This window comes from Sprattus sprattus, assembly GCF_963457725.1.
Source record: "Sprattus sprattus genome assembly, chromosome: 8".
Classification (NCBI taxonomy): domain Eukaryota; kingdom Metazoa; phylum Chordata; class Actinopteri; order Clupeiformes; family Clupeidae; genus Sprattus; species Sprattus sprattus.
The window spans coordinates 15,523,460-15,543,000 of NC_137927.1; the positions used below are offsets into that span (position 1 = coordinate 15,523,460).

General features: G+C 44.3%; 1 protein-coding gene across 1 annotated transcript in view; it reads right to left on the reverse strand.

Moving 5' to 3' along the window:
* acsf3 (acyl-CoA synthetase family member 3) overlaps nucleotides 1-19,541 on the reverse strand; it is a 43,772-nt gene that overhangs the window by 19,493 nt on the left and 4,738 nt on the right. Inside the window, exons 4-5 of the mRNA XM_080843819.1 lie at nucleotides 13,302-13,456; nucleotides 3,724-3,869 (exon numbers count right to left, since the gene is read on the reverse strand). Of these exons, the coding sequence (XP_080699945.1) occupies nucleotides 3,724-3,869; nucleotides 13,302-13,456 (301 nt within the window). The remainder of the gene's footprint in view (nucleotides 1-3,723; nucleotides 3,870-13,301; nucleotides 13,457-19,541) is intronic.

Sequence of the window (19,541 nt, forward strand, 5' to 3'; positions counted from 1 at the left end):
CGTTTTCAGCTTTGCCACAAAGTTCCACCTTGTGCATCGTGTAAAGTAGTTCACAGCAATTACACAAACAACCACATATCAAACAGAAAAATTAGTCATATAAATTGAAACAGGGCATACACACACTCACACTTCTCTCCACATTCCGCGCTCTTGCCTCTCACACACAAACAGACACATGCACACACACACACACGCTTTTATTCTTTGTTAATTTTTCAGCTTCAAACACACACACACATAAACACACACACACACACACACACACACACACACACACACACACACACACACACACACACACACACACACACACACACAAACACACACACGTTGAGGCCATAAGATTTGTTGTGTGGGGAGCTAAAAGGGCCTGTTTGTGAGGCCTGGTGAGTGACAGTCTGAAAATAACTAATGAAATGATGGGGCATAAAAAGTGCCTCCTGACAGAGTAATGTAATAACAGTAATAGAGACCCACTCCATCTCGCCTCCCACTCCCACTCCCACTCCCACTCCACTCACACAGGGAGGAAAATAACCATGGTGATATCAGGCCCCAGCTCCTCTCATCTGCTGACTGGCAGGGCCCTGTAGGGCGTCGCTGATGGCTGGATATGGCTTTTATGCTTGGAGTGGAGCAAGCACAGGAATGCTAATGAGGGCACCCAACTCTGTGTGTGAGTAGGTGGTTATTTGCGTGTGTATGTACGTGTGTGTATGTACATGTATGTCCGAGTGTGTGTGTGTGTGTGTGTGTGTGTGTGTGTACATGTATGAACGTGTCTGTGTGTGTGTGTGTGTGTGTGTGTGTGTGTGTGTGTGTGTGTGTGTGCATGCGTGTGTGTGTGTGTTTGCGAGTGTATGTGCGTATACCACTGATGGATCAAACAGTGCTATAGACAGGCCTATGGTACGTGGATGAAGGAGAGCAAATGTGCTTGAGTGTGGTTAGCTATGACACTTAGCGCCAAAAACACTCATAAACAAAGCAACACTTAACAGCTGCACAAAGCCCATATTAACAGCTCCGAGGCAAGTGCCAATCAGAACGCCGCCTGATTATGACAATGTGATGAACACACACAGACACACCAACACACTCCCCACTCCCCCAGGCATACCACCCCTCTCAGCCCTTACCCCACTCCACAAGCCCCCTGTCACTCATGGTTACTTCACAAACACCCCGGAGATCCCTTCTGAAGAACACATACACACACACACACACACACACACACACACACACACACACACACACACAAACAACACACACAATATGGAAGAGCAACGGCGTGGGGGGCAAATAGTAAACAGGCAAAATGGCCGATAGTATGAGAAAAAGAGAGAGAGAAAGTGTGTGTGTGTGTGTGTTTGGGGGGGGGTCTCAGTAGCTTTAGGGGGGCTCGAGAGTGACAGAGGAGAGAGGAGCACAAGGCGGTCTGCAGTCACGCCAGTGAGAGAGGACATGTGTCTCCTGCCAGAGAATGTGGAGAGGGTAAAGCAAGAGAGAGAGAGAGAGAGAGAGAAAGAGACAGACAGAGAGACAGAGAGAGATAGAGAAAACTACCGTAGAAAGACTCAAAAAGACCGGAAAGGGAAAGGGCAGAGAGGGAGTTGATGGGATGACAGCCCTACTAGACACTTAACTAACTCGCGAACCAGTAACTCACCCAGACTTACTGAGCTGAAAATCCCTAACAAGAACTCATTTTAAATGTATCATTTGGGATTTTCTGACAAAAGCAGCATACAGAAAAGACAACATCTTCTAAGCCTTCCTGAAATAAATGCCTGATTACTGTTGACTTTCTGTGTGTGTGTTTTGAGTGTGTGTGTGTGTGTGTGTATGTGTGTGTGTATTTATTTTTTTTGTGTGTATGCATGATTCTTAATATGCTCCAGAGGTTCTGGTGAAGAAGAACAAAGTGAGGCAATTGATATTGATCTGCTTTAACCTACTTTATGAAAACAGAGGCAGATGCAGCCTCGGTCGAGCTGAGCATTGACGTCAACAAGCAGCGCCGAGTTTCCCTTAATCACCACCTCTGAGGATTAAACGCAACCTGTTGTCTTTGTTTCCCACTTCCGACCGGCGCTAATAATGAAAATAGAACAACCCCACTCACATCTACACGCGTGGTGGTGAACGAGGGCCGTAGAATCAGCAGCCGACGCAGAGTTGGCGACGACAGGAATAAAACGAAAACAACAAAAACTAAAAAACCACACACACTCACACTCACACTCACACTCACACTCACACTCACACTCAGCTTTCCAAACGCCAGCTCCAGCAGGGGGGCTTTGAGGAGACAGTGGTTGGGGTTTTGACGGGCACTGCTCAAATGGCAGTCGGGCCGTCGGGGGCCTCCGCTGCCCCGTGGGCCCCTGGCCCCGAAAAAGACACCCCCTCCACAGGCACGAACACGTCAGAGCTCCAGCGGCGCTCAAAGCACCGCACACATTACCACCCGGCATTGTTATGACAGAACAGACAAACACGCACGTCACACACGCACACGCACTCACACATCAATACGTCTACAACAAAACACAAGGAGAAATCCTCAAATGTACGTGATTAAATGTAGAACAAACATTTCTGAACAGTTAAGGTAAACGACAGATTTATCAGACACACAGGAATAGAAAAATGTACCTGAGCTCAAAATGGATGTTTTACTAAATAATTATTAATGGGATGTAAATCTATCTTCATAGATCTATAGTATATAGTAACAATACTATACTTACACTTTGATAATAAAATCAAAGAAATTATTTGGATTTTTGTTTTAAAGAATGAAACTAAACCTGGAAGCGGTATCTCCTAAGAGACATAGAAGTTATACTGCAGTAACTCAAAAGGCAAGTTGCATTTTAGGCAGGTGAGCTTCAAAGCCTGTGTTGGTTGGCTAGCTTCCAGAGGGAAGTCTGGCAACTTTTTTGATCAAACATCATTATTTTCACTTGTTTACATCCAAACAAAGCCATTCAGAGTTCACAGAAACAAGTTTGCCAATGTGAAGAAAAAATCTGCAAAGTCTACTCCAAAGTCTGCTCCAAAGAGGAAGAGACCATAAAAGACCATAAAAGGCTCTTACACAATCGTATTACATTGTTTGGTCTAAAATGCTGATTGTGGAGTCCATTGTTCTACAAAATGCATATGATGCAGAATCCTCTTATCATATTAAAATCCTGTGAGCTGCGATACATCACCTGTGAGCTGCGATACATCACTTGCAAAGACACTACAATCCTGACACCATGCACTGGAGGACACGATACTACCCCACAAAATGACCATGTAAGACTTCTGCGGACTTATTTATAACCATTTTATTTAACAGTTTCTATCATCTAACATTAAGAGACTATTCATTTAGGGACAATAAGTCTGTTTACATCATCTGAATCAGGGCGAAACTGAAACTTTTTATTTGTTCTTTTACCAACACACAGAACAACAGTGGCCCTGAAAACTGTTCTGATGGACATGAGGAAAGGCGCAGGGCTGGAAGAGGTTTAAAAACCTTTCATTCATAGCTCATAAATATGGCGGCAGGAAACAAAAACAAACCCTCAACCGGAACATTGTCTTTTTCGACCGGAATAGCTCTGTTATAAAATCTCAATGCATTTGTTATAGGTATATAAAAGTACCAAAGGGTGGAATTCTGAACAAAATTTGTGTTTTAAGCTGGTCTGAGGTCAGTACCTGGTGTGCGGCATCCCTTGAGAGGGTTAGAGAGAGCCATGCCGATCTCAGTCATGCCGTAGCGCTCAAGCAGCACGTGGCCCGTGATCTCCTCCCAGCGCTCCAGAGTGGGCTGAGGTAGCGCAGCCGAGCCCGACACCATCAGTCTACAGACGAAACACACACAGACACCATCAGTCTACAGACGTAAACACACACAGACACCATCAGTCTACAGACGAAAACACACACAGACACCATCAGTCTACAGACGAAACACACACAGACACCATCAGGCTACAGACGAAACACACACAGACACCATCAGGCTACAGATGTTAACACACACAGACACCATCAGTCTACAGACGAAAACACACACAGACACCATCAGTCTACAGACGAAACACACACAGACACCATCAGTCTACAGACGAAACACACACAGACACCATCAGTCTACAGACGAAACACACACAGACACCATCAGTCTACAGACGTAAACACACACAGACACCATCAGTCTACAGACGAAAACACACACAGACACCATCAGTCTACAGACGAAACACACACAGACACCATCAGTCTACAAACCGGACACACAAACACAACATTACTATCCAGACACCATCAGTCCATAGAAAGAATTTATCATCAACATCAGCCTAACATCCTAACAACAGACATAACATAAAAATATCATTCACTAGTATCATTCAGGCACGAGAATCATCTGAAATAAACACACGCCAAACACTAGGAATCAGAAACAAATAATAGCAGACAGCAGACACAATCATCACACACTGACAACACAGTACACCTGTTAAATGCCAAACAACCTGCACTCATAACAAACATGCAGCCTTCACCTTATCAATACAAATGTAGATTACATTTGTAATTACAGTAGATTATTTTAACTGATTATGATTTTCACTAGACATTCAACAGCTCAGAAACAGCTACAAATTGTACACTTTAAAGGTGTCAGAATGACAATTACATTGGCTCATCAAACTGACTGATGTGATGGCTACTTAGCTCAGAGTAGCCATAACACAGGGAAGACAGGACACCGTCGGGTACGTTTTAAACAATTAACATTTATTAACAACAACAAGACAATAGTCAGTAAGTGAGATGGACGGTAAAGTAAAGTGTCATGTTAGTCAGTACGGAAGACTATGTGTAATGCATATAATTAAAGCAATGAGAATCCTTCATAGCCAGCGCTCCAACGTCCAGCTAGAGCAGAAGAGAGTTCTGGTGTGAGGTTCCCGGGACACCTCTATATAGGGATGGCCATTGGCATGGAGCCCCGCCCCTCATCATCACCAGCTTGTGCTCTCCAGTTCCTCCTACAGGTTGAACATAGCATAACAAGCTGACATGACCACATAGAACCACAGAGTGGTAGGAAGAGGTGTAACCCCTAACGGCATAGCAGAGCCGGGGCGTCACATCACTCCCCCCCAAAAAACAGGAGCCCATATCATGGGTTTCTGGGAAAACCTCACAACCCCAATCACCAATACTTAAATCAATCATTAAACACCAGAAAAAATGTGTACACACTATTAGGCCTAAGTGAACACCACATGTGCTGCACCTTCACACCAAGCAACCATTCAACCAATCCACAGTCTCACTCATGGTCTTACTACTGTCCAACCCTCCCATATATCCGGCGCCAGACAACGGGACAGCTGAAACAGAAAAATACATGACAGACAAAAAAACAACAGACAGACAGATAAACACATTCCTTCATTCCTCCGGGGCTCGAGAAAGGGCGTCAGCCATTACATTTTCCCGGCCACGGATGTGCCTAATGTCAAGTCTGTATGGTTGCAGAAAAAGCGCCCAGCGCATTAAACGCTGATTAGAATTTTGGAGAGACTGGATGAATGTAAGGGGATTGTGGTCTGTGAACACCACCACAGGATGTAAACCTCCCCCTACATAAACATTGAAATGTTGAAGAGCCCATATTAACGCTAAACCCTCCTTCTCAATAGTAGAGTAGTTCAATTGATGTTTATTGAACTTGCGTGAAAAAAAACACACTGGCTTGTCCACCCCAGTGTTGTCTTTTTGCAACAAGACAGCGCCCGCACCAACTTGGCTGGCATCAACCTGTAGCAAAAAAGGTTGTTCCAGTCTTGGGGCAGCCAAAACCGGAGCAGAGGTCAACAACAGTTTCGCATTATCAAATGCTTTTTGACATTCAGAGGACCACTCATACTTAACACTACCCTTCAACAAATTGGTCAATGGGGCAACAACTGTTGAAAAGTTTGAACAGAAATTTCTGTAATAACCAGCCATTCCCAGGAATCGCATCAACTCTTTCTTGGTAGCGGGAGTCGGAAACCTGTCGATGGCCAACACTTTTGCCCTCACAGGCCGCACCACCCCCTGGCCTACCACCTTGCCCAAGTAAACCACAGTAGCCTGTGCAAATTCACATTTTGCAAGGTTTACGGTGAGATTTGCTTCCAGCAACCGCTCAAAAAATGCACGAATGCGGCTCAGATGTGTATCCCAGGTGTCTGCATAACACACTGCATCATCTAAATACACGGCACAACCTTCCAACCCTCCAACAACTCTATTCATGAGTCGTTGGAATGTTGACGGGGCATTGCGCAGTCCAAAACTCATCCTGGTATAAGAGTAAAGTCCAGACGATGTTATAAATGCTGAAATCTCTTGGGCCCTGGGAGTCAATGGCACTTGATAATAACCCTTAAGCAAGTCAAATTTACTGACAAACCGTGCACTACCCACCTGGTCAACGCAATCTTCGATTCGTGGTAACGGAAACAAGTCAATTTTTGTCACCGTGTTAACCTTCCTATAGTCTGTGCAAAATCTGAAGGAAGAATCAGATTTCTTAACCAGCAGACAAGGAGAAGCCCAGCTGGAATACGATGGTACGGCTAATCCATTATCAAGGAGATATTGCACAGAGGAGTCAAGACTTTTCCGCTTGTCGAGTGAGACACGATAAAACCTTTGACAAACAGGTTTCGCATCTCCTACGTCGATATCATGCTCAATCACGCTGGTACAGGTCGGTGTGTCAGAAAATAAGGAGGAAAACTCAAAAATTAAACTTTTGAGTTGCTCCCGATGGTCAGTCTTCAAATGACCAAGAAGACTATCCAAATTGGCAAGCATTTCGCTATTGCCCAGCCGAGCCTGCAACACTGCATCATCAGGCCCGCACACGCCATCCTCAGCTGCCACCTGAGTGATGTCGGGTGCGTCCAACCCCACAGCGAGCCCTACTGGTTTCAGCCTCGCCTCCTTCCCCTGTGTCTGTGGAGATGAAGAGAAATAAGGCTTGAGCAGGTTGATATGACAAAGCTGTGTTTTTCGTCTTCTTTCCGGAGTCGACACAACATAATTAAGCTCAGAGACCTGGCGAATGACAGTGTACGGCCCCAAGTACTTGGCCTCAAACGGTGAACCCGCTATAGGCAGCAACGCAAGTACTTGATCCCCTGGGCTAAAAGCCCTTACTACTGCCTTACGGTCATACAGTTTCTTAATTTTCTTTTGAGCATTACTCAAATTTTCAGTAGCCATTTTCCATGCCAGGAACAGCTTGCGACGAAAACCCTGAACATACTCGGCCAAGCTCTCTGGTGGCTCCGTACAGTCCAACTCACTGCCTAACACAGACAGAGGTGTACGCACCTTGTGTCCAAAGACGAGGTCATTAGGGCTATAACCTGTACTCTCCTGCACGACAGCCCGTGCCGCCAGAAGGAGCCATGGCAAGCCCTCTTCCCATTCCCGCTTCAGCTCTACACAATAAGCCCGTAACAAGGACTTCAAGGTGGCATGAAAACGCTCCAGCGCACCCTGGCTTTGCGCATGATATGCACTGCTGAGATTATGCCTAATGCTCAGCTGTTTCAATGCCTCAGCAAAGGTCTTCGATGTAAAATTTGAACCACGGTCGCTTTGAATGACCTTCGGTATGCCAAATATAGAAATAAAATGAGACAATGACTTCACTACAGCCTTAGTGGTAATCGACCTCACGGCATATGCTGCAGGATAACGGGTAGCCTGACACATCACCGTGACCATAAACTCCATACCAGACTTTGACTTTGGCAGGGGTCCAACACAGTCAATGATTAAATGCTCAAAAGGAGTACCAACCGAGTGGATAGGCTTCAAAGGCGCAGGTCTTATGGTCTCATTCGGCTTCCCCGTAACCTGGCAAACGTGACATGATTTAATAAATCTTGCAACATCACCTTTAATTCGAGGCCAGTAAAAATGTTGCAACACATGGTTATAAGTTTTCCTTACACCAAAATGACCAGATGTTTCGCCATGAGCAGCTTTCAACACCAACTCACGGTACACTGTGGGCATTACCACCTGCAGTACCTGACCTGCCACATCAGTACCTGCATGAGGCAACCACCTGCGAAGCAGCAACCCATTTTGGACAAAATAACCATGACCCACACTCTGATTATCCGTAGCCATTGCAACATACTTTTCCAACGTGGTATCATTTACCTGCGCATCAATTACCTGATCTACAGATAAAGGTGCTGGTAAATTAGGAATAAACAATTTAGACAACGTCCCTGTATCGTCCGACGGTTTCTCTACCTGTGCATGAGCCATAGCACGAGTCACTGCGCAGGCAGTGAACACCTCCGGAAAATCCTCAAGACATTTGTCCCCCTTAGGTGACAGTAACACCCCTGTACTGACCACAGGGGGTGGCGGAGACTGACAAGGAACGACACAATCATGTCCCAGATTATTGCCCATTATCAAATCAATGCCATCCATCGGCAGCGATGGACGAACAGCAATAATCACTTCGCCGTTAACAAAGCCAGAACTCAGTTCAATCCTATGCAGCGGTACGGGAAACGAATGTAACGCAATTCCTTGAATCAAAACCACACTATCAGTGTCGGATGCCGAAGAAAAGGGGAGAACAGACTGACGAATGAAACTCTCAGAGGCGCCAGTGTCGCGCAATATCCTAACTGGCACTCTACAAGAGTCACCAACCAAGGAAACATAGCCATCACTCACGAACGGAGTGTAATCAGCGTCAGGAGTAGTTGTGCACACATTAAAATGTTCGTTCCCCCCTGAAATAGAACCCTTGGACGGGGAGGCATTCCTACCAACTACGTTTTGTGCGTTTCTCACACAATCAAAACGAACGGAAGACACGCAACCTGCGCCTTTGGTGCCGCCCATGCCTTCTCCAGGCCTATTACGGGACCACTCAGGACATTGACGTCTCCAGTGACCTGGCTTATGGCATTTATTACACACATTGTCAACATTGCCATCATTCCCTTTACCCCCCGACGCAGTGTTATATCTCACTGTAGGACCAGGATTAAACCGTGGGACAGTATTAACACGTTCAGAGCGCTGCTCCCGCTGATAAAAATCTCTACGCGGCGTTAATTCACGGAAATGAGTCTTGTGCGTTAGACAATATCCATCAGCGAGGGAACTAGCCTCAGATACCGTTTTCACCTTGTGCTCGCCTACATAAATAGCCACCCTTTCAGGCAAGATGTTCTTGAACTGCTCAACAATCATTAAATCACACAATGTCTCAAAATCCTCCACAGCCTCAGCTGCAAGCCAGCGATTAAACAAATTGGACAGCTCCCTGCCCATCTCCGCAAACGTTTGTTTATACGACTTTTGCTTGTTTCGAAAACGTTGTCGGTATGCCTCTGGAACCAATTCGTATGCCTTTAACACGGCATTTTTAACAGTGGTATAATCTTTTCGATCACCAGCACCCAGAGCGACAAAAGCTTCCTGGGCATGCCCATGCAAAACAGTCTGTAACAATAAGACTTTGTCCTCGTTACTCCACTCCAGATCACTCGCTACACTTTCAAACAAAGAAAAGAAGACATCTGGGTCGCGTTCATTAAACTTAGGGATAAATTTAATCATATTTGACAGACTGGTTGGCTGTTTTGAATTGCCGTATTTTCCCTCTGCCATCAGGTTTAGACGAATGTGCTCTAATTCACGCTCCTTATTTCTTTCAGCAGCGTCGAACTGCATTTTCTGCTGTTCCAAAACACGCTCCTTTTCCCTTTCTTCAGCATCTAACCGCCTTTGTTCATTCTGCATCTGCAAAAGCTCTTTCTGCTGTTCGAAACTCAGTGTAGGTTGCGCCATAGCGGACGCCTCAGCACTCAACTTATGACCGGTCGTTTGATCTGGTCCTCTAACCGGTGTACAAAAAAAAGGCAAGACCTTTTTTGCTTTCAAACACTCTCGAATGAAATCTACCAACTGTTCTTTCCTTGTAGATTTAGGCAGTGTGATCTCAATCTCATAGTAGTCAGCTACTTTTATTAACTCCTTAACCGTAAGCGGCAGCAACAAGCTCTCCGAAGGAGCATCCAAAAAATTCTCCACTGCGCTCATTACCAGTGCAACACAGCACTTAACAATTCACTATTGTGTTAACTCTCACAACCAAACTCGATCACCCAAACAACAAATATTCAAACACACAAATCAGCAAGGTGCAAAACGCGACTACACAGCAGGGCCAACAAATCACGGAGCATTCCCCCTAAACATTTACCCCCCGACTAAACTGACCTAGCTTCAGACGGAGCCCAAGAACCGGGGATCAGTGAACAAATAAATGAACACTCACCAATACCGTCAGATGCCAGCCATCCCGAACCAAATCGATGCAGCCTTAATCAGCGGCGGTGCCCGCCGGCCCAGACTCCCGTCACTGGAACCTAAAACCCAGCGCGGAAGCGCTCTAAATGGGGAAAGCTTTTTGCTCTCGTAACAAGCTGCCCTACTACGAAAAAACCCACGACTGCACCCCACACAAATGTGAATATTGATGTTAGATCAGAGTTTTCAATATTCTCTCCTTGTATGCCTTAAATTAACGTTACCCCGACAGTGCGGATCTCCCCAAAACAAACCAGCGAGTAAACAGAAGGCCCAAACCACGCCTACTACTACAATTTCATTCAAAAAACACTCGCCAGTTACCACTAGACCTACTCACCTCACGTCACCACAGACCGTAGGATAGTCTAGAATTATATCCACATGTCGCTATCACAGCCAACATGGCCTTAACACTGCATTACGCAGACAATTTCAACACTGCATAAAGCAGAAAATTACCGGATCCTAAAAGTCGGCACGAGCCCCCACCTGTGATGGCTACTTAGCTCAGAGTAGCCATAACACAGGGAAGACAGGACACCGTCGGGTACGTTTTAAACAATTAACATTTATTAACAACAACAAGACAATAGTCAGTAAGTGAGATGGACGGTAAAGTAAAGTGTCATGTTAGTCAGTACGGAAGACTATGTGTAATGCATATAATTAAAGCAATGAGAATCCTTCATAGCCAGCGCTCCAACGTCCAGCTAGAGCAGAAGAGAGTTCTGGTGTGAGGTTCCCGGGACACCTCTATATAGGGATGGCCATTGGCATGGAGCCCCGCCCCTCATCATCACCAGCTTGTGCTCTCCAGTTCCTCCTACAGGTTGAACATAGCATAACAAGCTGACATGACCACATAGAACCACAGAGTGGTAGGAAGAGGTGTAACCCCTAACGGCATAGCAGAGCCGGGGCGTCACACTGAATCCTGTAAAGCGAGCCATACAGTGGGGAAAATAAGTATTTGAACCCCTTGCGATTTCACAAGTTTGGCCACTTGCAAAGAAATGTGTGATCTATAATTGTAATGTTAGGTGTATATTAACAGTGAGAAACAGAATATCAACAAAAAAATCCAGAAAAATGCATTTTATAACATTTATGACTTTATTTGCATTTGATGCAAAAAATAAGTATTTGAACCCCCAAAACTGACTGACAAAAATGACTTAGTACTTGGTGGAATAACCCTTATTGGCAAGCACAGACGTCAGACGTTTCTTGTAGTTGGTCACCAGGTTTACAAACATCTCAGGAGGGATTTTGGTCCACTCCTCTTTCCAGATCCTCTCCAAATCTTTAAGGTTGTGTTTTCAATGGGAGGGAATGAGGGAATGAGGTTCAAGCCCAATATTCCACCTTACATGGCCCCATCCATAGTCCCCTTGATGCGGTGGAGTCGTCCTGTACCCTTGGCAGAGAAACAGCCCCAAAGCATAATGTTTCCACCTCCATGCTTGATGGTGGGTATGATGTACTCTTGGGGTCATATTCAGCATTCCCCCCCCGTCAAACACGGCAAGTCGAGTTGATGCCAAAGAGCTTGATTTTGGTATCATCTGACCACATTCTGTCTCACAATCCTCCCTAGAATCATTCAAGTGTGCAATGGTAAACTTCAGATGGCCCTGTACATGCGCTTCCTTGAGCAGGGGGACCTTGCGAGTGCTGCAGTACTTCAAAAAATTACGGCGTGGTGTGTTGCCAATGGTTTTCTTGGTGACTCTGGTCCCAGCTGCCTTGAGATCATTCACAAGCTCCCCCTGTGTAGTTCTGGGGTTATTCTGCACCTTTCGAATGATCACTGATTCCGCACGAGGGGATATCTTGCATGGAGCCCCAGACCTAGAGCGGGTGACAGTTGTTTGGTGTTGCTTCCATTTATGAATAATCGCACTAATAGTTATCTGCTTCTCACCAAGCTGCTTGCCGGTGGTTTTGTAGCCCATTCCAGCCTTGTGCAGGTCTACAATCTTATATCTGACGTCCTTGGACAGCTCTTTGGTCTTGCCCATGGTGGTGAGGTTGAGGGTGTGAAGTATGATTCTTTGGACAGGTTTCTTTTATACAGGTCACCAGTTGAGATCAGGTATACCTTGTTAGACCTAATGAGGACTAATCTGTGTGCTTTTTGGGCACATAACTGGCCATTGGGAGCCAGAATTCTTGCTGTTTGCTTGGGGGTTCAAATACTTATTTTTTGCTTCAAATGCAAATAAAGTCATAAATCTTATAAAATGCAGTTTTCTGGATTTTTTTGTTGATATTCTGTTTCTCACTGTTAAAATACACCTACCATTAAAATTCTAGATCACACATTTCTTTGCAAGTGGCCAAACTTGCGAAGTCGGCAGTGGTTCAAATACTTATTTTCCCCACTGTATATGCTTCAAGATACCAAATGTACACCAGATGATAAATGGAAATAATGTGCTGATATACTTTTGTCTTGCATGTTGTAACTGCATGAATGTCTTGACTGCATAAATGGTGTCAATAAAAAATTGATCACAAAAAAAAAGATACCAAAAGTTGACCAACATACCACAGAATCTACTTTCAGATCAATGCAACAGCTATCTAGGACATCTCTAGGACACAACTGTGGTGCTTGCTGATAGTATTTGACTGGGAGTTAACTCAACGATAGCATCTTATCTATCGCATCAGAATGCACCACGACTTCAGATCCATACTGTACTTCAAAGCCTTGCACAGGAACTCCTGTGTGTGTCTGTGTGTGTGTGTGTGTGTGTGTGTGTGTGTGTGTGTGTGTGTGTGTGTGTGTGTGTGTGTGTGTATGTGTGATGGTGGTGCTGTTCACAGACGGGCATGTGAGCGAGCCTCTGGTGTACCTGATCCGCTCCTTGCACACGGCCTTCACGAAGTCCCTGACGCGGGGCTGGGTGAAGTGCTGCTCGTAGTGCTGGATGAGTTTCGAGTAGATGGTGGGGACGGCCATGAACACGTTCACCATGGGAGCCTTGGAGCTCAGCAAGTGCTCCCACACCTGTGTGTTTTAAAAGACAAAAATCTACGTTATTTGCTTAAATAGGTAAAACCAGAAGTAACAAAGACAGCTCGCTCAAGGTCACTGCTATTGGTGCGAGGTCAAATCTGTTGCTGGTGGTCACATCGGCTTCAAAGTCTGACTACATACGAGGCCAAGAAAAAAATCTGCTTTAATCAACAGATTTGAGACTTGCAGTCTGTGAGTACTTAGTTTGTTCAGTTTGCTCTGTACAATTCAGTTGTTGCATGAGTAGCAATGCTCCTTATGTGTCTGTTATTTTTATTTGTTTGGTAAAACAATAATGATATCACATAACATTTGTTTCACCAGATTTACCATAAAAAAACTTTAGCCTCCAACTTTTCCTGTGATACATAAATAACCATAACCATGTGCAGACGCTTATAGCATGTGTGCATTAATGATCTCATGTGCACACGCTTATAGCATGTGTGCATTAATGATCTCATGTGCACACGCTTATAGCATGTGTGCATTAATGATCTCATGTGCACACGCTTATAGCATGTGTGCATTAATGATCTCATGTGCCCACGCTTATAGCATGTGTGCATTAATGTGCTCTCATGAAAACAGTCCAGAGATAGCAGTTACACTCACGTCCACAGTAACACTGTTGCTACGCATGTTAACATTACTAATGTAAAAATTGGAGGTACCGTGCTTCAGCATAAAGAATAAAAAACACAAGCATCTCTCATGTTGATATCAATAGTGAAGCGTGCATTCAAGCAGACACAGACAGGTACTCACACACACACACACACACACACACACACACACACACACACACACAGCATGCCTGGCTGCTCCTGCTGCACACAGTGGGAGAGGAGCATGAATTAATTGAAGGTGAACGACAGATTCTCTCCTTGGCTCTGTCGCCCCCTGGGAGGGGCACGTCTCCCCAAGCCCTCCTGCCTCAGTTTCTTTCTTTCCCTCTCTTTCTCTCTCTCTCTCTCACACACACACACACACACACACACACACACACACACACACACACACACACACACACTCTCTCTCCATTTCATTATTTGCTGCTTCACTGCCTTCCCCACTCTTAACAGTCTTCCTATGTCTCAGCCTTTCTACACACACACACACACACACACTTCTTGTTATCTACAACCCATTGCTCATCCTTTTTGCCCCCTTCCTCAGGTATCTGAGCAGGCATGAAAACGGGTAAGGTGTGAAAAAGGTGAGGAGGATATTACCCCTCTGGGGGGGTCCGGGGGCGTGCCCCCCCTGTAAGTAAAATTTAAATATTCCATATTTTAAAGCGTCAATCTGATGAAGTTTGAGATGCTTTTTTTCCAACCTGGGGAGAGCTGGAGAAACTTAGCTTCAGCCATGAGTCAAAAAATATTTTGGCCTCCTTACTTAGTATTATGCAAGCCATTTCATGCCAGCCTGTCACTGGGTCTATCATTTACAGTATATGAGGCACAATGTGGTAAGGGCACCACAAATGGCTTAATGCATAGCCCCCACGAGAGATGCCGTAACTTAACTTGTCTACTCTTCCATCATGATTGACAGCCAATACAATGTTATGTAATTCAGATTTCAATACATTTTATTGGCGAGGCCCTTCGCGTTAATATTTCCATGCACTCGCATCATCCAGTTATTCAACATAATAAATCAGCGGCGAAAAAAACAATACAATCATATATTCTTTAGAAGTACTAAATGATGCAAAATGTAAGGATCTCTTTTCATTTATGGAATTCTTGTCAAGAAAATATGATTCTATTGTTTTTTTTCGCCGCTGATTTATTATGTTGAATAACTGTATATATATATTTAAAAATATGTTAAGCTCCTATTAAAGTATCCATCTATCTACTTCCAGTGGCACTTGCTCTTGACTGATTTGCCTCATAGCTTGGCGACTTGGCCTTTTTGAGCAGAGCATCACTGAAGCCTTCCATGTGACAAGAGTCCCCTTTGCAGCCATGCTCACCTTTCTTGTCACCAAAGTGCTTATCATGTCAGTGCTCAGGGTTGCACTGTATTGGGTCTTGTTTATGGTAACGAGACTGAAAATGGTCATCTGACGTCATGATTTGTTTTATACCTGCAAGGCTTGTAAGTTGACTGGCTGAAATAGTAGGAATTATTTGCTACGTTAACAGTCTGTAGTCAAACACCTTTGCAATGGTCACTTTGCCCCAACAGAGCGATTCAAAGTTAGAACAGGGAGTCTCCGTGGCGTTTGAGTTAATGTAGCTAAATTATCTTACTCCATCAGTTATTCACACCGTAGCCGTCTCGTAACCAGGCTAATCACATCATTGCTAACTTTTTCATACTTGTATCTGAAGGTTATGCCCCTTGAAATGAATCATCCCGTTAAGTTACCGAACACATGTTTTAACGTTTTATATGGTAACATTACGGTCACACCAAAAAAATGCGTCCAGCAGGGATTCCAAAATTGTCCGGGATTTTGCCTCGTCGGATATTATTGTTTCTCTGGGTCTTTCACAAATGAGTTATTACGTCTTTACACGTTTTGGAAAGGGTATCACTTACGTTCCACCTTCTTGCGCGAGCTCTGTCATTGGTCAAACTTTCCCAGTGTTGACAGATATAATTCATTATCCTCCAAATACGATACTTTTGAGCAGTGTTGTTTTCGTCAGGCAAGACGAAAACGAAAATGACGTCGTCAGACCCCTTTTTTCCATGACGAAAATGAGACTAAGACGAACGTCACCAAAGCCATATAAAGACTAAAATGTGACGAAAAATGTAGACATTTTCGTCAGACGAGAACTAGACGAGACTAAATTGTTAGTGAGTGGACGAACAAAGTTTCAAAACATGTGCCGGGTGCGGGTGGTCGTAAAAAGAGTTTTCTGACTTGATATTTGTTAATATGTTTGTTAACATAATTTGTTGTCCGAGAAGGACACCTACTGGTGCATTCCGGTATTGCACCTTGAGTGCATTTGTTACGTCTCCCCCGCGAGAATTCAGTTATAGTCAGTTATTTTAACGTGTTCAAAGAGCTGCATGGAAGCTGTCAAATCGTCCGACCTTTGGAGTGGAACGTCCGTAAGTTGAAATGTAATGTTTGTGGGATGTGTTATGTGCGGTGTGCAGTAATTAATAAGAGGGTTAATTTAATTAAATCAATTCATAATTAGCGTAGTTTGCCTTTGGTTGGGAGGGATAGCTATTTTCAACTGTTAAGCTAACTAACGTGTCTGGTGACTAGCTTCTTATTCACGAAACATGTTGAACGGGATAAATTGGACATATGGTAATTTGCTGTGTTTGTGTTTGTTTTATAGTTTTACAATAAATACATTGGTAATGAGAGCATCAGAAAGTAAAGACCTGAACATCATACACCCTCTGGATTGTTGTCTATCTGTCTACGCCTTACATGCACGTAATTGCTAGGGCAGAATAATTACTGTTCCCCAACCCCTCATATTTTAGTAGAATTGCACTAGGAGCCACATTGTGTTCCCCTCCTTTTGAAAGTTAGATCAGTATCAGTGTGCTTTATTATGATAAATGTATTGGCCTATTAAATAAATACACGCATCTTATGTATATTTGATTTTTGACTTAAACCTTTTGAGTTTTCGTCGGACTAAAACTAGACTAAAACCTTTGGAGTTTTCGTCGGACTAAAACTAGACTAAAACTTTCAAAGATAGAAATGACTAAAATGGGACTAAAACTAAGAAGCATTTCGTCAAACAGACTAAGACTAAAACTAAATCTAAAATGCCTGCCAAAAACAACACTGCTTTTGAGCCTTTGATATGATACGCAATTTACAATCTGGCAACACTGAGCACCTTGCCGCCGCCAGCACTAGTTCAGTACAAATGTACATGTCATCTGAATATGAAAAATATGTCCAACCCCCCCCCCCCCCCCACAAAAACAAAACTCATCGAATCTACACGATTCACGTAGGTCACCTATTTTGCTTTCAAAACGGCGAATTTCGCTGAAAGGTGAGTGATTCTCATGCCTGCTGAGCTGTGTCAGTCCCTCCTCTTCTTCTTCTTAATACTGGCAATCTCTTTTCATCAGTCCCCCCCCCCACACACACACACAAACAAACACACACACACACACACACACACACACACACACACACACACAATAACCCTTTAAATGGTATTTAATTCTCATGACCTTGATAGGAAGAAGACAGAGAGGCCATATAAAATGAGAGCATTAGACTGTGGGCTGTGTGCAGTTTGACTGCAAACTATGTTCAAGGTGTAATAGAATATATACACACACACACACACACACACACACACACACACACCTGGGCTCTCCTCAGTTAATACTGCAAGAATAGCGTGACTGGTAGCACAGTTAGTCAGTTACATTTACAGTGAATACGTACTAATAGCCACTTCTAGCAGATACGCTCATGTGACAAAAAGCCAGTTTTCAAAGAAAATACAGAATGTAATTAAATGAGATGAAAGAGTGTGAAAAAGACAGATTGAAGGATAGAGCAGGAGAAAAAGAGGGTTGAATGTTATTTAATGCTACTGCACATTGCTTTCAGGGCCGTGTCCATCAAAACGCAATGGAGTGGTTCGGGCGAGGGGCCCACTCAATAGAGGAAGGGAAAGGCAATTTATGTCTGTCAAAGAGCAGCCGTCTACCTGGAGGCTGAGGGGAAGGTCTCAGGTGGAGAGGCCCCCATCTGCCCCGCACCCCCTTCATCTCCTCCTGCCCCCAGCCCGCTGCTCCCTGCCCCTGCCCCTGCAGCTGGGAGGTCTGCTCAACAGCAGTCAAACGCTCAGCGACTGGGGAGGAACGTGACCCACTTACTTGCCCCCACTGCTGGTAGGAACTGAACTTAGGAATGCTTACTCTTTACATTAGAACACTTGTAACACTTCAGTGGAATTTGTGGTTTTACCAAACAGGACTGTATAGCTACACTGAGCAGGCAGGACAAATGGCTAATATAATGTAAGTAGATAGAGCTTACATATTTTAGTGTGAAATATAAGGCAGCATAAGCTAAGGTAAATGATGACTTGATACTGCACTGTACGTATCTACACATCTGTACATGGTACTGGATAAAATGGGAAAAGAGCTTGGCTTTAAAAAAAAACAGAGAAAAAAAGAATGGTGTCAGTTTAGGATATCCCCTTTCACTACTTTCCCAAGTTCAGACACCCACTGCCCTTGGCCATGATCTCGCTTTGATCACCTGAGAGCTTTCCTCTCTCAATCACACGCGAGCAGTGAGACCTGCGTGTACTTAAAGAGGCTGCGCGCAGGGTGGGGCACAAGTCATGAGAGATCTCATAGATGTTGCAGAGATGAACAGATGAATGAATAAGCATCTCTCATCAGTGCAGCCAGGGAGCGCGTGTGCAAATACAGACAAAAAAAAACCAAAATGATCTAATGCCTCTGGCTCTGGAGAAAAGTGCAGGGCAGCATCAATATTTTAATACATATCTTTTTCATTCTCCTGGCCGCACTGGGCACTGCGCATGGTTTGACATATATCGGTGCAGCCTCAATTATTGATTTTCTTTGGCTTTGTTAAAAAATTCTTTTAACGGTAGTCCTTGGAATTATTTTTAAAGAAGATAAGACCCACATAAAACAAAGCATTCCTTTTGATCGACTAAAAACAAAGTTGCTTTTTTTTCTGAGAAGGAATTCAAGGTCACAGCAAAAGAAAGAGATATAGAGAAAGAGAGCTCCTTTCTGTTGTGGTGGAATGCCTTTTATTATTGTGGCCTCTCCAACCCTTACCTGTCAATCAGCACCTTGACTCCCATTAAATTCTCCCAGACCCTTAAAAACCCTGCTAACTCCCCTAAACACACACACACACACACACACTCTCGTTCCAAAACCACCAACACCCCCCCTTCTTCCTTCTGCCCCCCTCCCTACTCCACAATACAGTGGGAGTATCATTCTTCAATGTCAGCCCATCGATTGATCTGGTTCTAAAGCCCTTAGCCAGAGTTGGCGTGGTCAGATACAAAGCCACACGGGGCAATCCATCACGCAGACTCTAATGCTTACTGTG